Source organism: Phaethon aethereus, assembly GCF_964289735.1.
Source record: "Phaethon aethereus genome assembly, chromosome: 13".
NCBI classification, from domain to species: Eukaryota; Metazoa; Chordata; class Aves; order Phaethontiformes; family Phaethontidae; genus Phaethon; species Phaethon aethereus.
In genome coordinates this window covers 3,772,351-3,795,189 of record NC_138589.1, presented here as the reverse complement: position 1 = coordinate 3,795,189, position 22,839 = coordinate 3,772,351, and the positions used below count along the sequence as shown (strand labels likewise).

At 41.1% G+C, this 22,839-nt stretch overlaps 1 protein-coding gene across 3 annotated transcripts in view; it reads right to left on the bottom strand.

Annotated features, from left to right (window-relative positions):
* Positions 1-22,476, bottom strand: part of SLC12A4 (solute carrier family 12 member 4) — a gene marked incomplete at both ends in the record, with an annotated part of 49,899 nt that extends 27,423 nt beyond the window's left edge. For 2 of the 3 annotated variants that reach the window (XM_082005782.1, XM_082005781.1), the window contains 2 exons: positions 1,944-2,038; positions 22,203-22,476. In XM_082005782.1, the coding sequence (XP_081861908.1) occupies positions 1,944-2,038; positions 22,203-22,476 (369 nt within the window). Of the gene's footprint in view, positions 1-1,943; positions 2,039-5,532; positions 5,705-22,202 lie in introns of those variants that run through there. The other variant, XM_082005783.1, reaches the window with a different exon arrangement.
* Between the last annotated feature and the right edge of the window lie 363 nt (positions 22,477-22,839).

Sequence of the window (22,839 nt, the reverse complement as noted above, 5' to 3'; positions counted from 1 at the left end):
TGCTGAAAAGCATGAATTACAGCAATAAAGAAGTCTGAGCCTTGGCACTCTAAGAAAATGGACATGTACTTTGCATGAATCTCTAATGTCACCTTACATCAACAGATATACTTTTAAAAAGGTCAAGTTGCCAAATAAATCAGAGATTTAGTGATTAAACTCCAGTCATTTTAGGCATGCATGCACTCTGATAACTTTATTACATTTTTCAAACTATGTAATCCAATCCACGTGGATCTAGATAAAAATCCCAAAAGCCACATGTACCGAGGCCTCACACTTTTACATTCATCCCATCCAATTTCTGTTACAGAAAGTAAGTTCAAGGGGAAAAAAGAAAAAAAAAAAAAAGAAAAAAACAAGAAAAAAACCCAGAACAAAATAATTCCCTTCCCCTTTCTTTTTGAAATTAAGATGTCTAGTTGCACAGTTGGTAATGCATGGTAAAGAGACAACTTTCTACACAGGAAATAAAAATAGATTAAGAAAGATTTCACTGTCTGGAGTTCTAGAATATATTCATGTATCACCACGAACACTTTCTGGGAGGATCAGTAGCATTATGTGCTTTGCACCTGATGGCAGAAACTGACCCCAAATGTCCCGTCTCTTATTCCTTCCTCTGATCTCAGCTGCAGTTCACACCTTTTACAACCTGATTACGATTCCTTCCAGAGAGAGGCTGAGGCAACACATGCTTCCTGCTCAGTTGAGCAGCAAGGCCTTTGGGATGCTACCTGCTGCTCCTCCTCTTTAGTACCACAGACAGAGTCTGCAATCCCGGTGTGTGGTACTGTGTTATCACGTAGAAAAAGGCGGGCGTGTGACTGACAGCAGCCACGTCATAAGCGGCCAGCTCTTCGTGATCTGCAAGTGAATTTATGCTGTGATCCGCTCTGATCACAGATTTACCATGCCTTGGAGGGAGGAGACACCACAACTGGGAGCATGCGTCAAAGTCTTTTAGCTCAAGCACACCGCCTGCAAACATGGTTGTAGCATTTCCACGGCGAGTTCCTATCTAGCGGCAGGCTAGTTATACTTGTCCAGGCTCTATGCCATGCAGCTGAACTCTGCAGGCGCCAACCTGGCGGGGTGTAGAGCCAGCTCAGGCTGCCCCACACCGAGTTCCCAGAAGGGGAAACACGGGGTACATGTTGCCAGTATTGCTGCGAAGCTGTAACTCAGAAGCCCAGCTGGAAAGCAGCTGCAGAGCCATACAAAGACTCTCTGCACCCACTCAGCACCTGAGCTTCTGAAAACATTTTTTAGAAACTTGGGTCTTATTGCACCATGATATATTTGCACTTAACGCAGTGCCAGGGAGGTGAGGATGTGGAGGAGGATTCTGCTGGGCTTGGCATGGCTCCAGCTGGCCTCCCACATGACAGTCTGGTCCTCCTCACTTCCACATGGAAACAGTCATACCCCTCTGCCTCACTGTCCCAAGTGGTCATAACATCCGAGCCTTTTCATCACGCCGGGTATCTCTGCCTACTGATGCCTTTGACAAAAGACATACACCCACAAAAAAGCATGTGGGGAGAAATCCATATTACTGATATACTGCAGCCGTAATACAGGCTTACCCAGGTTAATTTGAGTACCTGAATTTAGGCGCTCTCCTACCAAATAACATGATCCTTCTTAACACAGTAAATCAGCCCATGCTCATTTTCCACACTGATCAGCCTACAGTGCCACAGCTTCACTATGCAAATTATTCAGGTCACCTCTAGTACCATTATAATTTGCTACTTCACAGACATACCCCTAAAACACACCAATGGCTCTTAGATCTGTCATGCAGTGAAAGTTAGGTACCGACCCACTGCCTGTATCTTTGCAATGTTCTGTCTTCCATTTAATACCATGTGTTCAATCCCTCACATCTTGGAAGATCTCAAATCACATTAGAAGTATGAAAAACCGTTAGAAATTACCTCAAACAAGGCCAGATTTCTGTCATAGTAATCACCTCCCTTGCCAGCTTCTGAACTGTTCAGGAAAGGACTGTTTTCTTTATGGTTGCCATGACCTGCAAAGAAAGCAAGCAGCATGCTTTGATAAGAGCAGAAAGGCAGATATCCCAAGGAAACTTTGTAACCTTGACAAAAACCATAGGGAATAAACTTTTTTGGTCAATTGAATCTGTTTCTTTTTAGTATCTGAAGTTATGCAATGTTATCAATATCAGAGGTGTTACTCTCAGAGTTATTCTTATTTCTTATTATTCTCCATTTTCATTAAAATAGGAAAAAAAGTTACCTCAAAGTAAAATTTACAAGTAGGGTCACAGCTACAACACTATCTGCACCTTCATTCTCTAATGGTCCCTTTTATAACCATTTCTCATATAGAATTGTGACAAGCGAAGACAGTTCTCCTGCACTTCGAAATCATTACTAATGCGAAGAGCAACTTCTGAGCAACTGTCCAAGCAGCTTAGGTAGATCTAGTAAGACTGAACAATTCAAAGACTAGTTCCTGTTATTACAATACAGGTAAATACAAACAAAAGCTCACCCCCCCTTTTGTTGTTTTTTTGTTGTTGTTGTGTGGTTTTTTACTATGTGCACTAATCCTAGGCACCATACGTGCTCACTTCATGATGCCTTTACACTTACTGAATTTTGAACAATTACATTGTGCGTTCTTCAGACTCCTCTCATGCTTTTAAGTTAAGACCTAACAGCAGGTACAGTAAAAGCAAAGCATTCACATATGCAATGAACAATGTTAAAAAAAAAGGTAACATGGAAGATCAGTAGAGCTTTTTGTAACAAGTATTAACTTTTAAAAAAAAAAGGACACTGTAGTATAAAATGAGCTCTGGGGGGGGTGGGGAAGAAAAAAAAAAAGGTTAAATTGATGCCAGTATTCAGAAGTTCTCGGACCTGTGGCTCCACTGCACTCAGCCTGACAAACAAAAAAATCCTTTCTTTTGCCTGTAACTTTTCACTCCCAGCTCTTTCAGCCAATACACGCTAAAGCAATTTCCAAGAGTATCTCCTTAAAAAAGGATCAGTCCAAGGAACAGTTGTTTGTTTTTTTCATTTACAAAAAAAGTAACCACTAAGGAAATTGAAAATGAAAGAAAAAAAATCTCAAATAAAAATACTCCAAGTTAAAGAAGTATTGTACACTGAAAACATAAAACGCAAGAGATTAAACACCTGGATTTTTTAGTGCATATTTTCAATGATTAAGGTAATCAATTCAGCAAGGCTACACTAAATTATTTCAATATAATTGAAGAGAACATACCTCTGCATTTTGAAATCTGAATCAACTTTAAAAATGAACCTACCGGGCAAATAGAAGACTCCTCCCCTACACACAGTGATCAGCATACAGCGCACTGTTACAAAAGCAATTGCTATAAGCAAAAAAATTATGAGAAAGCTCAGTATTATTCTTACTGAGGGGATGGGATGCATGGAAAGAAGCACAATTTTCTGGAAATGGCTCACAGGTGCTTTGAACAAAACTGTTGGAAAAACAATATTCACAAACAACAGAGGTCTTTTTAGGCTTCTGGAAGTAAACACTTAGCTGAGACCAAAAATATTTGTAGAGAGCAGTCCGCTATGTTTACATGCCTATTGCTTTTCTCACAGCTCTGACAACTAACACCAAAATGTTAACTAGCAGCTGCCTCGCACAAGCCGGCTCAGCTTATTTGCTGACCCACCCTACGCAGAAGAGCTGTCCACGTTGCTGTACATTGTAGAATTTTTTGCACAACTAGAAAAATAGTGGTAAGCTGAGCAACACAGCATCAAATAAAATGCTTATCAACTTCAGCAAAGGTAAATACTAAAAATATGCAAAAACTACTTGCTTGCTCTATTTGTTATATCTATATTGGCAGAAGGAGTATACGAGATCAATTTTGTTGCGATTTTGTATGTGTGCTAAGCTGTGCTGCAGTCCATTCGATCCTGTTGTGGTCGACGTGCATTTGCGATTTTTGCTGCGGAATGGGGTTATCTGCCATACAGGTTTTACTCATGAAACAGGACACAGGTGCCAGTGATAATGACAACCTCAACAGCAATACCATCTACTTGATTCTTCAAGACTTTGGTCTGTGCAGGATTCTTCTCATTACACTTACCAAACACAGCAAGGTCATGAATAACTTTGTTTTGTTTTCTCATTTCCTATATACTAGCTCTGGTAACTGAATGTTTGGAAAAAAAAATCAAACTGATTTATTTTTTTTTAAATTATTGAGTGATTTTTAAATCAATTCTTTGCTGTCTTAGCTTTCCTTGTTCTTCCATCAGGAATGTTACCTTACCGATGCAGCTTACCAGTGTCCCAAAAAAGTACAACGGGTGTTCCTTTACTTGTAATGCTTACCGAAACTCTCACCCTTTTTATGTATAAAATCGTACTGTTGTCAAGATAACTCGTAACATAAAAATCTGAGATTGAATGTAAGATAACAATTGTTTTGCTCTTTCAAAATGCCAAGCCTCTCATTACTGTCATCGGTAAGTTAAGAAAAATTACTTTATACCATCATCTGAGCCTGACAAAGACCAGTGACTTAAGATGAATCTTCAAGTTAGTTGGCATTATTTTTTAGATGCATCTTCATTTTAGCTCCAGTAAGTTTTTCACAATTGGTCTCTTCAGAAGCTCTCGCTTTCTCTGTCAAAAAGAGCTTCCAGTTCGTCTTATTCTCTCTTTGCATTGTCAAGCATCACCTAAGTCCTTCCCATTAGACTTTCCCTCTGAATTTTACTCCTTGGTGTGCTTTGCTTTACACATCTTCCCGCACGCAGGAAGCCCAAAGAAAGCAACTGCAATAGAAAAATCAGTAGAACTAGTGACTGGAACTAGGGTATTGTTTTTGCAAATGCTACGCCATGTTTTTATCTCGATGGAAAAGTTCAGATGATAGAGGAATACAGCTGGCTTTTTACCACATTCACAGCACTAGCTCTGTTATTCTGAAAGTATATACAGATTATCAATTACTGCGGACAATGCAAAAATAAAAGTGAACTTCGAAACTGCATGATTCTACTGATCCAATGAAGTGCCACATTAAACCCCTTCTCAAACACTGTACACTTTAAGGAGGAGGCAAAAGAGTGTAAGCTGATGTTCACGTTAGTTACAATGCCATCCTATTTTAACTTCACCAATACGTAGAACAAGGTGCTGCAGAGATGTGTGCCGATTCAAGAAGCGTACTATATTGCCAAGTTAAATACAGCTTATTACATGATAGCCAAAATCACCGTCACCCCGGTTGCACATTTGGTGCAATCTCTACTTTTCAGACATGTCCTAAGTAACAACATCAAAGTGTCCATCTTCTCTCTTTCCATATTCTGTTACCAGTTTCATGAGTAAAACCTACAGCAGATGACCATTTCCTCAACAAGAATCACAAATGTACTTTGACAAAATAGAACAGACTGCAGCACAGTATATAACATGTACTGCAATAAAAAATCGTCTAGTATATTCCACCTGCCAATGAGCAATACCAGCAGCTTAAAAGAGACTTACTTGCATGGGAAGAGCTTGTTATCTCCATCAGTTTTGGAAGAGACCGGAGGTGACCTCGGAAAGCTACTCCGGGGAATTCTTGCCCCAGCTTCACACGAGGACAGTTTACATTCTGAAGCATGAAGTCTCCTGGGCAAGCACCATCTTGTGACATGGGTACAGTTTTCCACATTCTTAGTTATCAAGTCTTTGGTCTTGGACAGTAGCTATCTGGTGTTAGTTTTCGTCATGCAAGATTGTTTTGCAAGGAACATTTCTTAAAGAGGGAGCTATATACTCTGCAACAGAGAATAATTTATTTGCCTTAGTCCCTAATTAATCTCAATTTTTGAGACAGGCAAACTATACTCCAAGTAGGCTAATATTTCCTCTTCACTTGTTTCATTGCTTCTCAGTCTTCGTTATCTTTCAATAATTAAGGCATTTTATTTCTGAATGCTACCAGTTCTCTTCCAAACCAAATAATTCTATTTGCAGCCACCACGACAATTATACAGTTTACCTAAACATCTCCACCATAGTTTCTTGAACTTTTTAGAGCTCCCCTACTCAGGTACGGACGCAGGTCTGTAGAACAAGGTTCATCATTGCGTGGATCACCTAAAACACCAAAGACGGTCCACGGAACAAAACCCAAAAATCCTAACCGTGCATACTCCCGCACATGCAAACACATAATCCCATGAGACCAAATAAAAGCAATAAATGGATGCTTTGCTTAACTTTTATCTCATTGCCAAGAAATAACACTGTGGCAAAACTGTAGCAGATATTCTACTGACTGGTTTTATTTTGATCTTCTCCAAAAGCTTTATGTTGTCTTTACTTAAAAAAAATAAAAAATATTAGGGAAACAGAAGACAGTCTTCAGGTTACTGCTCTCCTTCTAGAAGTGGATTAGGCCAGAGGGACACAGTTTCACTGCTTGAGCACGCCAAGTGCGAGTCTTTTGTGCAAGCCATCGTGTTTTCTTTAGTCACCGAGGGACGAAACCGAGAATTAGAGAGAATTATGGACAAAACACATATATGAAAATAACTGTAAGAAAGACAGATTAGTGAGGATAAATGAAAGCTATTAGGCAAAGTGAGACTATTGTAAAGAAAGACCAGGAAGCTTCACAGTGATAAAGTCTACTCAGCCAGACTACTAAAAGAATAATCATCCCTGTGAGAAGGTAGCAGGAGCAGTTGCATGACTCAACCTGGCAAGGTTTTATTCTCCTCTGTTATCAGTTTCTGAACCCCGTTAAAGAAAACCACCACTCCCCTACTTCATCATGTACAGTTAAATAAGTGGAAATTAGTACATCTTAAAACAACTTCAGATCTTTCCATTTGGCCATGACTAACTCAGAGACACTCACAGGTTCTTATGGAGGCTCTATCTACCTGACAAGTTAAGGCATGCTGAAAGATGGACATAGTCTGACTAGCTTTAGTCTAGCCAGCATAGGTAACAGGAGCAATGAAAATGTAGTAATGCTAATTAAGGTGCAGTAAGGCTTAAAACATTAAAAAAAAAAAATTCCCAAGAGGGCTGAACTTTGATAACGAACTTACGCCGCTTCACTTTTACAGGCACGTATCTGAGCTAATGAAATGCAAGTTGGTAGAGGCACGTACACCATGCTCATAGTATCTCAAGAGGAATGCACAGACTCGCAGACGTGCTTTGCTAGGCAGCCAAGCTAGACAAAGCTCCAGAAATGGCTACGACCTGTCCTGTGATGGTGGCATGCAGAGTTGCCATAATCCCCCCTGCCTGAAATATCAAGAGCTAAATCTTAACCGAGGGGCTAAATTTCTTCCAAGAATTTTAGAGTACAAAGCAGAGTTAGAACTGACATGCAGGGCTTGACAAAGAAAGAAACCCGTTGCTCTATTTACCTCTTTATAACTGACAAACAGCAGATACTTATTAGAAAACCAGCTCAAAGGACAGCTCACCACTCCTCCCTTCAATGTAATTTAATTTCTGGAGAAGCGTAAGAGCTAATATCTCACTCGTAATTGTACTATGCATGTAGACTCCTTTGTATACACCACAGTAAACAAAAATTGTAATGAAATAGACTGTATAGCAGTTAACACCACTTTTTGCTGTCATTCGGACACTATTTTACAAGCATCACTGGCCACAAAGCCCACGATAGCTAGGGACACAAACTGAGCCATTTTCATGCACAAAGAACATTATCTAATCATAGAATTATTTATTTTTTTAAATCAATAATTCATATTTTTAGTATTCCATTTACAAATAACACTGGACTCTAAGACTAGAAATTAGAGTTGATACCCAAGCAGTTGGTGTGGGCTTCCTTTAACCTAATTTCAGCTATCTAAACAGCAGGCAGTTATATTCAACTAATCATGCAGGCTTGCTTTTTACTCAGAAAGAAATGGCTCGATTAGCTGATCCCTGGAGCTCCTCTCCTGTACATGCATCTTGGCATGCTGCAAATCACCCCTAAAGAGAACCTAACTTAAATAAAAACCTAATTTATAGATGGTTTAAGGTATGCAAAATTTATCCCACTTTGGAAAGCAACTTAGTTCTGTTCCGAATTACTAATGCTTTTCCAGATTTTCATGTGTCAAGATCTTCTGCAAATTTCTACGCAACTGGTAATTAGGCCAGAATTCAGTTTGATTTTTTGACCACAAAAAAAAAAAAAAAAAAGGTTTGCTTTTCTCACAAGACCTAGAAGCAAATGAATACACCCAAGAATGGCATTCTACAGGGGAAAAAAAAAAAACCTAGCGGAACAATGGGATTGCTGCAAGCAGAAATTATTTTCAGGTAGAGTATTTCTTCCTTACATAATCAGGTAATTTTATTAGTCACATCATTATTTTCAAAGACATTTGTTCACAGCCTTAAGGATAAAGTTTTAATATAAATAGCTGTTCACGTCCACTTTTATTTCACTCTGGGGTTTTGGTTTGTTTGTTTGCTTCTACAAAAGAAACTGTTTTAACATCTAGAAAGTGCTTTCTCAAGAACTGTGTTAACAATGACACTGCTTTCCCAAGCACTTGTATTGTGAGATCAACCTTGGTTCCCCCCAAAAGGCTGTGCTATGTTCAGATAGCATTCTTCTCATCCTCCACTAGCATTAAAGTTTTCCAGAACTGAGAACTGTTGAAGAACAGAAAGTTTCTAAACACTAAACAAGTTTCTTGGCCTTTCCTAGTAGTTCAAGAACCCCGATATCCCCACATTTCAGCAGCAAAGCATTCAAGAGTATTGCTGAAGTATACCAAGAGACTGTCATATTACGACAACCTAAGAAACATGTAGATGACAATTTGATTTCAAATACATTCTAAATCTGCTTACATACTTATTTATGTGGCTCCTCACATGTGGGTGGGCTAAACAAAAATCTTATTCACTCTTAGAACGGTTATGAAACCTCTTCCTTGGTTCATTTGGGAGATTGTAATTATTCAATATAATTATTCAATTTACAATTATATTTTTGCAGAGATCATGATGGATAAATTTCATAAACAGAAATCAGATATTGCTTCTTTTCTTAAATTACTAACTTCCAACTGCTTAGCAAAAATACTAATCCAACATCAGTAACAGTCCAAAGTAGAGATCTTATTTAAAAATGATAATAATTAGAAAAAGACAGCCTATTAGAAATGTTTGTTTCTCTATGGACAACACACAGCTAGACAGAAACATGATGCATTTCTAAAATCAAAATTCTGATTACAAACTGATTTATGTCAGCAGAACAGGCAGCTGACATCACAAATCTGATAATGAGGAATACTTATTTTCATTTTAGCTACGAGTAGTCAGTATTATCCAAGGCACTTTTTTCATGCAAAAACAAAAAGTCATGATTTAACTTTCAGGTTTTTCAAAACTGAAACCAAGAATTCCATTATTTTGCTGTAGCAAAAGATTGATAGTAACATTCCAAGCTCAGAGAAAACAGTTCTCAAAATATTTTGAAAACTTTAAATTCTTGGGGTTTGGGGGGGGGTGATAGGTGGTGTTTTTTATTAGGAGTATTATATTTACATCAGAAATAGGAGAAATGGGAAATAAATAGCATTGTGTCTAGCTAGATAAAACTCATTCACGCTACAAACGAGGCATTGGTAATGTAATAACTAACTAAAATCTATTCATGCCAGTTCACTTAAGACCTTGGGCTACCAGGTCTTTCTCACTGAAGGCAGCAGAAAGCACAAGCTGTAAATTCCAGGCTGACCCAGTATTTTATGCAAATAAAGGCCAAAGTTGCACTAGATAACAACCCATGCAACAATAAGGCTGTATGAGAGGAAAGAATAGCAGAATGAAAGGATAGATTTTTCCCTGGATAGCTTCTAGGCAGCAAAGAGATCCTCTGTACTTAAAACACAGTCTCGAACTATCAGTTATGCTGACAACACTGACCTCTCACATGCCAGACCCAGACACACACTTCCATCAGAAACTGCAGCTTATGGACAAACTATTGATGTTCATGGGTATTTTAAAAATATGAAAGTGTTTGTTCACCACTTTAAGACTAATACCTAACATTATTTACTTCACTGTTAAATTGACACTGTCGTTAAAGTTTTGAGTTTACTGAACTTTATCCAGTAAGTATAACGTGTGCTTATTAAAATTCCTTACACACTACACTGCAAATACCATGTACATATTCATAATGAGCAACAGCTCTGGCATCTACAAAAGTGACACAAACAAAGCACAGTTTTACCAAAAAGTAAATTAAAGAGCTGTATTGTTGATAATATATTAGTTCCTCTGAAACAGTTCAGAGTTCTAAAGACTGCATTTGTTTGTGTTCTGCATGAAAGAGGCAGCCAAATCCTTCCCAGACAACAACCTATGCAACAGTCAGGCTGCACCACAGTACAGAATTAAGCACAGATCTTCAATTTATCCCTAAACACGTGTAAAGTTACTTTCAAACTTCTACTGTACTTTGCAAAACCAGATTACAGATCAGCTTTACCAATCAAGTTGTCTGACACTACACAACTCAAAGGATTCGCCAATTTAATAAACCTGTGTTTCAGAAAGCGCAATGACTTTCTTCTTCAGTTCAGATACACTGATAGTTTCAGAAAACTATAATCCTTTGTAGGTATTAACATCAAACACAAAGTACTTACCCTTTAGCAATAGCTCTTTGCCATTTTCAGTAATTTGGTTTACCATTATTCTTCTTTCTGCTCTTAGTACATGCTTTAGTAAATGCCTTCTCTGTGAAGTCCTGAGGATGGGACAAGTTTAATAATATTGTATTCCCAAAAGAACTTTCTTCTACCTCCTCTGACAAACTGACTGCTGGCTGCAATGTTGAATGGGACTGATCTCTTTCAGGAAGCAAAGGGGCTTCTTAGAGAAAGCTAAACTGACGCTGATATAATCCTGGCATTATAATCCTTTCAACACGGAGAAAATATACAAATGTCAGGATCTTACTGAAAATGCTATTTGTGAAATCTGAGCCCAGCTACATTTACGAGGCACTCTGGCAGCTGTTTGCACACTTATTCAGGAAAGTGTCTGTCACAAAGCTGCTGCTTGTCGAGTGTGGAATCAAGACAGTGTTTTAAACCTGCTAATGCCATGAATAGTATAGCTCTGTGACGTTAGCCCTCCAGGCATTTCAGCTTTCAAGTGAGAACAGTGATGTATTTCTTTCCATCTTCAATACTTTTTAACATGATTACCCATCAATGGACGAATCATATGCAAGACCACAAAAAAAAAAAAAAAAAGCATCAGCGTGATGAAATGGAGGTTTATATAAGAATATAAGACACATAAATAAATACTAACTGAATGATTCTAAGCAGTTCATAATTACCAGAACCCACTCCATTCTGCTCATTCATAAGGAGGTCCTCTGGATACCAGCACACACCGCAACAAGACTTACCTACTTTACACACTAGGTGCAATCAGCAAGAATGCCCATGTAATTAAAGATGCCAAGTCACTTTTGAGAAATTGGATTTAGGAACTCACATCACTTAGGAGCTTTCATAATATAACTTGTCATTGCCAGCTGAAAAAAAACCACTATAAAAACAACCTTTGTACTTCACCATAATCCACTTCAGAGGTTCTTTCATGTGGAACAACTCCAAATCATTTCTCACGAGTATCCTCCCTGAAACTCTGTCCCTTCACATGCATGAAGGCACCTCAAATACAGCACATCCTGTATTAAAATATAGGGAGAAGCATTCAAGCATTTTCCCTGCCTCAGGAAAAGCGTCTTACCTTGCTGTAAAGTGTTGTCACTTTGAGAGACAGCAACATACATTTAAGAGACAGGCATGCAGATTCCATACGACATCCACCTTTCTCTCCAATAACAAATACAGAAAATTGTTTTCAGCCCTATATCTCTTCAGCTGACCATGGCTAAACAGTACAAAAAATACAAACTCAAAGAAAAAAACCAAACCCACAACACACTCCACAATTTCAGACATATCTGCTCCCTTCTCCAGCTCAACACGTGCCTGTACAATTGTTTCTTTGGCACAAACCATGGAGTAAGAACAAGCAGATGGGAACAGTGACTATTAAGTCAATGTTGCCACCAGTTCAAAAAACTTCCTACAGGGAACAAGCGGAAACAGATGAGCTATGAGCCAGAGTGCTAAGTATCTCCAGACATACAGAAAATAACAGAAAAAGGAGGTTTAATTACTTTCAAAATTTTAATGTATGTACATTAGCATTACATACTATATAATGTACATTAACAGACATCTACTATTCATTCCTGGAAGACAGTAGAAAGACATCTGTAATCGGTTACAGCTTATTATGAAGTCCTGAATGTTTTATGGAGTTTTCAGTGAAAAACTTCATAGAAAGTGCTGAATATCACATTTTTCTTACATTTGAGAAGTACTTTGTTTCAAGTGAAAAGGAAATGTGAGAGATTTTTTTTAAACTAAGGAAAATAGAAAAGAAGAACTAAAAAAAAAAAAAAGTGAGAGAGAGAGAAACACAAAAAGAACTAAGTTTGTATATGCTCCAGGGATGAAGAGCTGACCTTTCACTGTGAAGTACTACTAACAGCCAAAACTCACTGTAGCTCCGGTCATAATACTTAAAGAAAGTACAAGTCAGCATGAGACTTCTCCAAGCAAAGGAAGTCACTCCAACCCACAGAACATTTCAGAGGGCGGAGAGCACTCTGACATGGCACATGATAGGCAACAGACAGTTGTAAAATACACAGTACTTGTAAAATACATATATTCAAACACACGTTTATGAAGCACTCACAAGTTTTGCAAAATACCACAACATGTTTTACACTGTGCAACACACAGAACAGACCAAGACAAAGTCAGGTATCTGGAGAAGCCACAGTGGCTTTCATCATCATTTTACAAAAAGTTCATAAGTTTGCAAGAGCATGAGAGCAAAAAGAGTACTGCACCTTAGCTTACAGAAACTCTTCAAGGAGCAATGGGCAATATTAAGATCACTTGTCTTCTGCTCCACCAGTCAGGAATTAATTCAAGTACATGCAGCAGAATCTAAGTCAGAAGAAACTTGGGGACATATAACGGTGAGCTTACTCCTGCTAAACACGTTTCAACCACAAAGTCCAGAATACAGTGTCTTAAAAGGGCAAAGGCAAAATATTGCAGTTAAATTACTCTCTGTGTGTTCCCTTGAGTTATACTTTAAAGCTGCCTGTATGTATGCTAAAAGATGTCTTAACACAAGGCAGAAAATCATCCCACTGTCTGGTTATATAGTATGGGGATTCACCAAACATAGCTCAACTATACCTCCCTTCATGTTTGGCTGCAAGGTCCCTGACATTAACCCCTGACATTGCCCCTGCGTTCTCTGGAACGTACAGCCACATCAAAAGTGAATGGTTTGTGTCTGCTTAGGCAAAGTAGCCAAGATATAAAAGTTATATCCATGTGGGAATTGAATGTGGATGAGGTTGGCAAGGGTTGGCTTGTGATGCTCTAAAAACAGCTGTGCCCAGGAGATCATGTCCCAGTACAGGGTGCAGAGCACAAATATGAATCAAGGGAACAGAAGGGATCCTGTTGGGGGGGAGATGGACAAGTGGAATTGCTGCTGAACACGTCATATTGCAAAATCACGGACTGGACAGTGAAAACCTTAGCAGAAGAAAGCTGAAAATATCTGGGAGCAGTAGGTTCTTAAATAAGACCTGCAAGACTACTAAAAGAACCTCTACCTTTGTCCTTTGCATCAGCTCTGGACACAAAACTGTAGCAAGTAGTAGTAAAAGTGATGTCTGTTATATTATTTAGAAGTGGATCAGGAAGGTAAAGCTCCTGAAAGCAAAGGCAGAAGGCAGAGGAGAAACAGTAATGTCCTATCCTCCATCAGACACAGCAGCAGCTACACCATCTTCTTGAATTACTCCAAGCCCTGACTCAGATCTGACCTCCTGCATGGAAACCCAGAGGTGGACTTTGCACACAGCAACTAAGCCCGGGGCTGCCCAGCTTGCAAGCAGAGACAGGGTCATAACGCAAAGTAGCATTGCTATAGATAACTTTATGAAAAACAATTATACTCCAGGGCATAGAAATTGTGTCCTACTGCAGCAATCAGCAATTTAAAGTATGCAAGAGCAAGTCTCAACAAGTTTTCCCTCCTTAGGAGTTACTTTAATTCAGCAAATCAGCAGCTTCTAATGGCACATCATAAAAAATCCTTTTTTCCCTTTGACATGGAAGTGAAAGGCAAAAGTTTGGATGGCCTAACCTGCTTCACGATAAAGGAGGTATCTGTAATGATGGAATGGTGTTCTAAGTCCCTCAGATAAACACAATAAATTGCTGGCTACTGGTAGGAGATTAAAATGAAGGTTGGCAATTAGACTGTACAAAAGAACCACATACAGTTTTGTTCAGGCATAATTAGCTTGAACCTATACATAGTACAGCGTGCCTCTGCCCTAAACACACAAGCTCTGCGTCATCTCTCCTCTCCCAGGATCTCGTTATACAATCTCTGCTACAGTTGCCTGCAAGCCAGCTTTCAACATCAGCTTACAATATCATCAATCATTATACTACAGACCACATGTCAATCAATGAAAGAGTTGGGCTTCTAGGACAATGCAGGTCACTTGGATGGAGTGGGGAGAAGGGGGAAATTAAGCATCCTGGATTCAAGGGGATGGACCTGTAGGACAAACTTCCAGGGGACATTAGGTGAATCCAGAATCTGAATACCTTTGGAAATGCTGCTGAGCCACACTCTAAGCACAAGGGCTTCCCAGTTTCCTGTCAGAGCACTGTGACCACCAATACAAAGGTGGGATGATGACCGCCCCCTCACCAGTACTGGCAATCTCCTCCCTTGCCCCAGCTGCCCAGCCTAGCCTGGCACTGGCCTCTCACCTTCTGCTCAGCAAAATGCCATTTCATTTATACTTCTGACAAGTCTTAGGCTGCCTCCAGTCAGCAAAGCATAGCTAACTTGGCAAAAGTGCCAAGTTATCAACCTTCCCCATTCATCCATACCCTAATTGAGTCAAAGCTCTTTTTGGGCAATTAGCGCTTTATTCTGCATGTTGAACTCCACCTTTTTGTCCTACAGAGCAGAATGAAGATCAAAAGATGATTAAGAAAAAATTCCACCAAGTACCTTTAACAGGAACAAAAATTTGGAAAAAAATGTATTCCCAGAACTGTTCTAACCTATACCTCTGTTGCTCAGACATGAATTAAGACTCCTTGAAAGTAAGCAGTCTTCTTTTCCAGGCCAAACCTAATACCTACCACAAAATCTAAAGCCCTACTACATGACCTGTTAGGAAAAAATACTACTCCCTTAACACCAGTAACTTCTTTTTATGGTTCAGAAGTGACAGTTTGAGACTCAGGAAACTATGTTTAAAATAAGAATCACTGAGGACAAATAGGCAGTAGACAGCCTACGAAATAACCTCCAGATAGGTGTGCAGAGCATGGCAGAAGAAAGGAGACCTGCACCACATAACAGTATACCAAATGCTATTAGATGCAAAAGAAGTTTACCCTACGTGCATTTTCTAAGAGCTGTATTTTTCCTGGCCATGTAGACTTTTTGCATTTAAAGACAGAACGTATTAAATGTATGTCAAGTATTTGATTTTGCTAAAAGACTAGTATTTTTTCGGTATGATATTTCATTAGTTTGCTTGCTTATAAAGAAGATATAAGCAAGCAAAAGCTTAAAAAAGGCAAAAAGCTTAGCATTCACTACAGCCGCCACTGTGAAAGATGCACAGTTCTCCATCGGTGGCAAAATCCAAGTATACTGAAAGAAATCATCCGAAGCAGCTCAACTGAAAGAACAAGAACAGTACTACTCATTGCTAAGGGATCACTTGGCGTCATTTAAAACAGATGCCTATTGAAAACTCATAATTAAGAAAGAAGTTTTACTAAATGAAACAACAAAAAATACTGAAACTTTCTTATCTGTGAGAATAAAAATCAGCTTAGTACAATTAAGAGATTCCAAATTTCTGGTTCAAAGGTTACTGAAAACAATGGAAACGTCCCCAAAATCTAATTCCAATAGGCATTACACCATGTCTTAAAATGGTGCAGTTTTTTCTCCGTAGTTCAGGTCACCAGAACAAAGTGTTCTAAGGAAAACCTTGACCCAACAGGTTGAAGACACAAACCCTTCAATCAAATAAATCTTGCTCCCACATACTGGCGATAATAGAAATTTTTCTACTATATGAGTCAGTCTGCACATTAAATTATTTGTTACATCATAGTCAAGAACAGGTGTAAGTCTTTAACTTGGTCTTGGAAGAGGAAACTCACCAAATGCCACTTTTCTCTCCCTGTGCCACTGAGTGTCCCCCATTCTGCTACATGCACTTAAAAAGCAAGCAGTGATCACTAAGTTTGATCTTCCTCAAGATGTTTGTTGTTCTTTAACTTCAGCGAATAGCATTTATTATGTTTGGCTACATTTCCTAGTCAATGGGGCTGCAAGCACCTTAATCGCCAATCTACACAGAACTTTAGAGCAAAAGGCAAATTTAAACTCTACATTGAAGAGCTTGCAAAAACATATTCTTTAATTTTGCTGCAGTGGGGAAAAGAAAGACAATGTCACTATTTTCTTTAAGGAAGTGAAACACTGAAGAAATTTGCAAGAGGAAATTGAATAACACACACACAGATCAATTTTATACATCAGATATGTACTATGAACACAATATAAAAAAACCAAGAATTTATTTTAATTTCTTTAGAAAAGTGCAGAGATTGAATAAAAAAAATATAGCTTCAGCACGTAAAAACAATTCCCAATCTTAGTCTCAACTCAACTTTGAAATGGGCTCTTAGCAAGTCAAAGGGAGCGAGCATTTGCAGGTAGAGTTAGATGGAAAATCCATGTCTCTTCATGTGCAATTGCTTAGCCTTCTCATACAGATGTCCTCTGAAACACAAGAAATCAGCAGCTACAAAGGACCAGCAGAGGGTTGTTTGTGTTTTTTCATCTTCTCTTAGTTTTTTGCAACATACAGACCCGCATATACACAGTTATGGGAGGTGCTTTCAAATCACCTAGACATATCACCAAGATCCTTCCCAGAGCTTTTCCAAATAACTGAAACACCAAAGAACCCACAAAAAGGCCCATATTTTTCTGTATTTAGCTAAGTCTCCTAGCCGCCAGCAATTGGCACCACAATCCCCTTGGTACCGGACAGCTGCAGCCTCTCCAGCTCTGTCTTAATCACTGAACAAATTAGAAGAGGTATGAGAGACATGCTTAGCAAAAGTAACAGTTTATGCAGTAACATGAACTTTTTTCTTTTCCTAGATAAGCATTTTTATAGATGAATTAAACTTTACAACACTGCCTGCTACTAAAAGAAACTTGAGGCATCCACCATGGTATTCCATCAAAATGAGCTTCTCAGCAAAATTCCTTTGCTTACAGGCTATAGAGAAAGTATATACCATCTCTTTCACCCCAACAAGTGTGAGGAATGGCTAATCATGTCACAAAGCACTTCTCCACTCTCATTTTTCACATACCACACTCTTATCTTTCCTTATCTGAAGCAAGAGGCCACTTATCTATGCACCTGTATTGTTGAAAAAAGTAGCCTGGAGTTTGGCACTGCTATCAGTGCTGTGCTAATTGCTGATTGCACAAACAGGAGAAAAAAAAAACAAAACAGGACTTCACAGGGATGAGCCAGCTGCTACCACCCCTTTAAGGATCTGCATTTCAAATTATAACCGTTGCTGTGTATCCTACAAGTATCTCACAAGTATCCTTTATAGAACAGGAACAAATACTGACATATTTAGCACTGACAGGACACTTTTAGTATCTCCAAATTTACACATGAAACTTTACGGAGCGGGAAAATGGATGCCAAGCTTAGCAAAAGAGAAAAGAAACCCCCTCCCATCAAAATGCCACTAAATTGAAGAAGATGCAGTCTCTGTACCATTTTCAGCGAGACAACAGTAAACAAATCACCAGAATAGATAGTTGACAGACTACTGTAACAGCACCATTTACCCACATTGCTGCCAGCAGAAGTTCTTGAATTTAAGATAATCTAAAACCTATTTGGACACATGTTTCTGTCACTCCTATTTAACTGTAGTATCTAACTCATTCTGAGACTAATTTTATCTTATCGCTGGACTTTGCCAAAACACCTACACGTAAGAATTAAGTGCTTTAAAAAGGAATTTTTGAATGATTTATGTATCCCCATTGAAAGTATCTTCAGACATATTTTGTGTGACCTTTATTTCAAGTCTTGCAAGACTTAAAACCTTTACTAGTAAGTTACCACATATTAAAAAGCAGTGAACCAGGAAGAAGCTTAAAGTAAAAGTGCGCTGCTATCGCACCAAAACTTTCTTTATCCATCTTCTCAAAAATAGCTTCTTGCAAATAACCAGCATAACCTGTTGCTGCACAAGGGCACTGTACATACTGAGGCAGAGTATAAGCATGAGGAAAAGATCTCAAGTCTTGTTAGAAAACTCTCAGCTGAAAGGAAGCCATGTGATAACTGGAACATAAGCAGAGCAATTCACTGGCAAACGCCAAGGGTGGGAGCTGACCAAAGCTGGTTAGTGACACCAAGCTGATTAGCATCTCATTTCCACAAACAAAAGTCACAGGAAGATAAACAACTTCCCACAGGACACATGACACTGCCGCATTTTGGTTAACAGGGTGCACAATCACTGTGGAACTGAAATTCCTATTAAAGCAAAGCTTATTTGGGTTTTTTTAAACACTATTCAGGCCCCACTGTCTCTCTTCTTACCCTGTGTACCCAAGCTAACATGCTGGCATTATTTCAAAGACTGAAGAGATGCCAAATTCACATTTCTCATCCCTGCCGATCCATAAAGCAGGGCTCACATGTTTATCATAGGATCACAGGATAATTCTTTGTACTTCTTTTTCTAAATGGAAGATGTCAAAATCTATTACAAGTAGTGGCAATTGGTAGAACCTGCTTAGGAAAAAAAGGCTGATTTTATTCACAAGCAAGCACTGGAGCTATCTGGGAAGGCTAAATTATTGCACGATGACTAATGTCTTCTTACAGAAACAGTCGACAAGAAACTCTATTGCTGAATGGCTTCACGTCTGTAGTGTTTAGATGACACCATATCACTTGATGCCCTAAATAAAGCAAAATTCAGAAAAGACATTCAAAAACAAGGCTATGACAAATAAAGGTTGGAGTGAAAAGGACAGAGTGACGTAAGAGTCTGTCAGAATCATAAGCAACAGCTTAAGAAATTGTGCAAGGAGTACTGGACGACAAAGCCACTACTTTCTGCACTGCTACAGACCAGCTATAAACAGATTTTCATTACCATGATAGATCATACTCTTGAACGGCCATATCACTACTGAATCCCTTTTAAGCCATCTCTGATCAAATCAAGCCATCCAAAGAAGTCTTTAAATAAGGTTCTGAATAGCAAGCTGATAAAACAAAATCCTCCCTGAAGAAGATTCACCAGAACAACTGCAACCAATTCCTCATACTGCGGCAGTACTTGATCACATGGAAAGACTGGAGAATTGGCGTTGCTCAGACAGCTCTGTGTGCATGCAATGCAGTGCCAATACAAACTGTATGCACTTTGATAGGGCCACAACCTAAAACTCTGGAACTGTGCACTCAAGTCAAACAAAGTTTACCTTATCAAGAATCAGGGGCATCACCAACACCAACAAATCTCTCCATGAGCCCCATAATCAGCTGCCACAGAAGACTCTGGAGGGTTGCTCTCTTCCCTCGTCTGCAGGCTCCAGCCAGCGCTAAAGAGCTGTGAAATACTCTGTCTTCAACAGGAGCTTCTATCTCCACCATGTCATATTGTCAATGCTCCCCCAGTATGAGAGGCTACGGCACTCTGCATAGGACGTAGAAAGAAGCACCAAAACCCAAAAGGAGTAGCACAAGGGCATTCAGATTCCCCTCTACAGAGCCATAAACCCAAGAAACCTAGGAAAAGACAGAAAAGGCTAGTGGGGAAGAACATGCTTGTCAGTACAGGTAGGCAAGACAGCGTATCTTTATACATACACCCGGAGGATATGAAACAACATTTAATTACTGTGAAAGTAAATTAAAAAATAGAAGGCAGTTATAGTTCAAACAGAAACAGAACTAACTACCATATATTAATAGAGATGTTACTAGATATTTATCAGTTTTAAGTGAAACTAACTTCCAGCAGCATGGTTCTGTGCTGCAGTCAAAATAGCAGTACTTAAGAGATGACAGCTTGCCAGCTACTGATAGACTGTGACGGGCAGCTGAGTATCTTGAAGTGGGTTGTTTGCACACATCCTACAAACAGTCTCATATCCAAATGACAGGCAGTTGGAGTTGACCTTCCTTTATCCATCACAGCAGCAGCTTCCCCAAGTCACACTTACCAACCCATGGCCAAAGCTAGCTCGTGGAAAAAGTACTCCACGAGGTTGCCACCTCAACCTGCTGAGATGTGTGAAAAACACCTGTTACTTTCATACACATGAACTACAGGTTAAGGAACCCAAGAGTAAAACAGACTTTTTTACAAAATTAAGTCAAGACCCTGCACAGCCTTTAGGGCTAGAACCTCAAATTGGCTGCGATAACAAACAAGTTGGGAAAAGCACCTACTTTTCATCATTCCAAAATGCCCACACTAGAATGGGAAAGAACCAACATAATGGATATCAGGCCTTATATAAGCTAGTTGGTATATGAAATCTAGAATTCCTTTGAAAACTATGCAAAGAAAGAAAAATAAAGAATGGTATATATTGGAGATCAAAGCACAGATTCACAGAGAACTGAAGAAGGTGACAAGGCAGGAACTGGACCTTGATCTCATGACAGTTGAGTATCACTCAGCAAAATAACCCTTTTCTCTTCCTTGAGCACAGGCCTAAGCAGTGCAGGCTCCCTTCAGGGATTGTTGTGCATCCAATAACATTTGCATTCAAAAAGTTTGACTGCACGGGCAAGGAAGAACAGGTCAGGTGTTTACTGATTTTTCTTTTGTTGCCTAGAGTCACGCATGATTCACAGAGGGCAAGTCAGACTCACCAGCTGAGCCCATGGGAACATCCTCTTCCTAAAGGTTACAGAACTAAACAAAACCAAGGCAGAAAAAAGAAACAAATCCCACAAAGAGCTAAAACAACCTTTTATCAGAACTACTCTACTCTCCAAATCTAAGCATCCTTCATTTTCTCACTAGAAACACTCACTGCATTTAAATTGATTAGTACCTAAAAGTCACAGCAAAGCCTCAAGACAAGCTGAGCACCGATATTAACTGCCTGATTAAAGAACGTGCTTCTTGCCACCCAAAATCCCCTCCTACTTACGTGATCCTCTTCTGTAATTGGAATAAATTAACCACTAACAAAAAGCAGCTCTGCCTAGCAAGAGCCGTTGGGAAAGCCACAGACACAATACACATGCTGTAGTATTCAAGGGCCCGGTTCGAGGGAGAGAGCCCTAGCTGGGCAGGCGCATTTTTTAAGATGACATAAGAAAAGCAGCCACTTGAGATTCGGCTGATTTAACTGAATTTTCTATCAGCCGTTTATTTTGGCAGCGGAGCACTGGAAGGATCTAAGCGGATCTCCACGTTCTCTTATCACCTCTGGAAACTGCAGTTTGTGGGCAATGATAACACCCGTCCCCCCGCGTCCCCCCTGCACCCCAGGCTATCAGCAAGTGGCTGCGGAGCGGGGGGATCCCCGGGGCGGATCCCCGAGCGTGCCTGACTCGGCCCCGCCGCGCTGCGCGAGGACGCCCCGGCCACCCCGCATCCCGCCGGCAGCAACCCCTGCCACGGGGACTGCGCGGCCACCGGTCGACGTGGGCTGACAGGCGGCGACCACACTCATCCGCCGGGCCCGGCTCCCCGCGGGCCTCGCCGCGGCGGCGCGTCCCGGCCCTGGCAACAGCGGAGCCGCCGCCCGCCCCGGCGGACCCCGCGGGGGCTCCTCCTGCAGGCGCGGCGCCCCTCGCCGCCCCCGGCTCCTCCGCCTTTGTCTGCCGCGGCCGGCGGCAGCGAAGCCGGGGAGCCAGGCTCCCCCCGGGCCGCCCCCCCGCCCCGGCGGTGCCCGCTCACCGTCGGAGCTGACGGTGTCGTAGGAGTCGCCAGCGGTGGGCGCCGCGGCCGGCTCCCGGTAGTCCACCCAGCTGAGCCCTTCTACGCTGTCGTACTCGGCGCGGTGCTTGTCCTCCACGGGCACCACGGTGAAGTGCGGCATGGCTGGCGGGGCGGCGAGGGCTCCCCGCGGCACCGCAGCGAGGCAGGCGGAACGCGGCGCGGAGCCGGCGGCGCATTCCTGCCCCGTGCGGTCACTTCCTCTCAGGAAACCGCGCTCCTCAACTCCACCCATTCCCCTCCGAGCGCCGGGGCGGCGAGGCAGCCGCCGCCCCCGAGGCCGACGGGCAGGCCGGGGACGCCCCACAGCGAGAACCGGGCGCGGGGGAGGGTGGGGAGCGGGGGTCGCTCCGCCGGGCGGGCGCGCTCAGCAGCTGGGGCGCGGAGGAGGGGCCGGAGGCGGCGAGGCGGCGCGGGGAAGGGGGAGCCTTCCTCCCGCAGTCATCGTGACAGCCGCCGGGCCCGGGGGCGGCGGGGCGGGGAGGGGCGGGCGCCCTCCGCCCGAGGCCCTCCCTTGCCGGCGCTGGCGAGCCGCCTCGGGGAGGAAATTCCCCTCCGCCGTGCCCCGGGCCGCCTCCGACCCCCTCCTCCCGCCGCC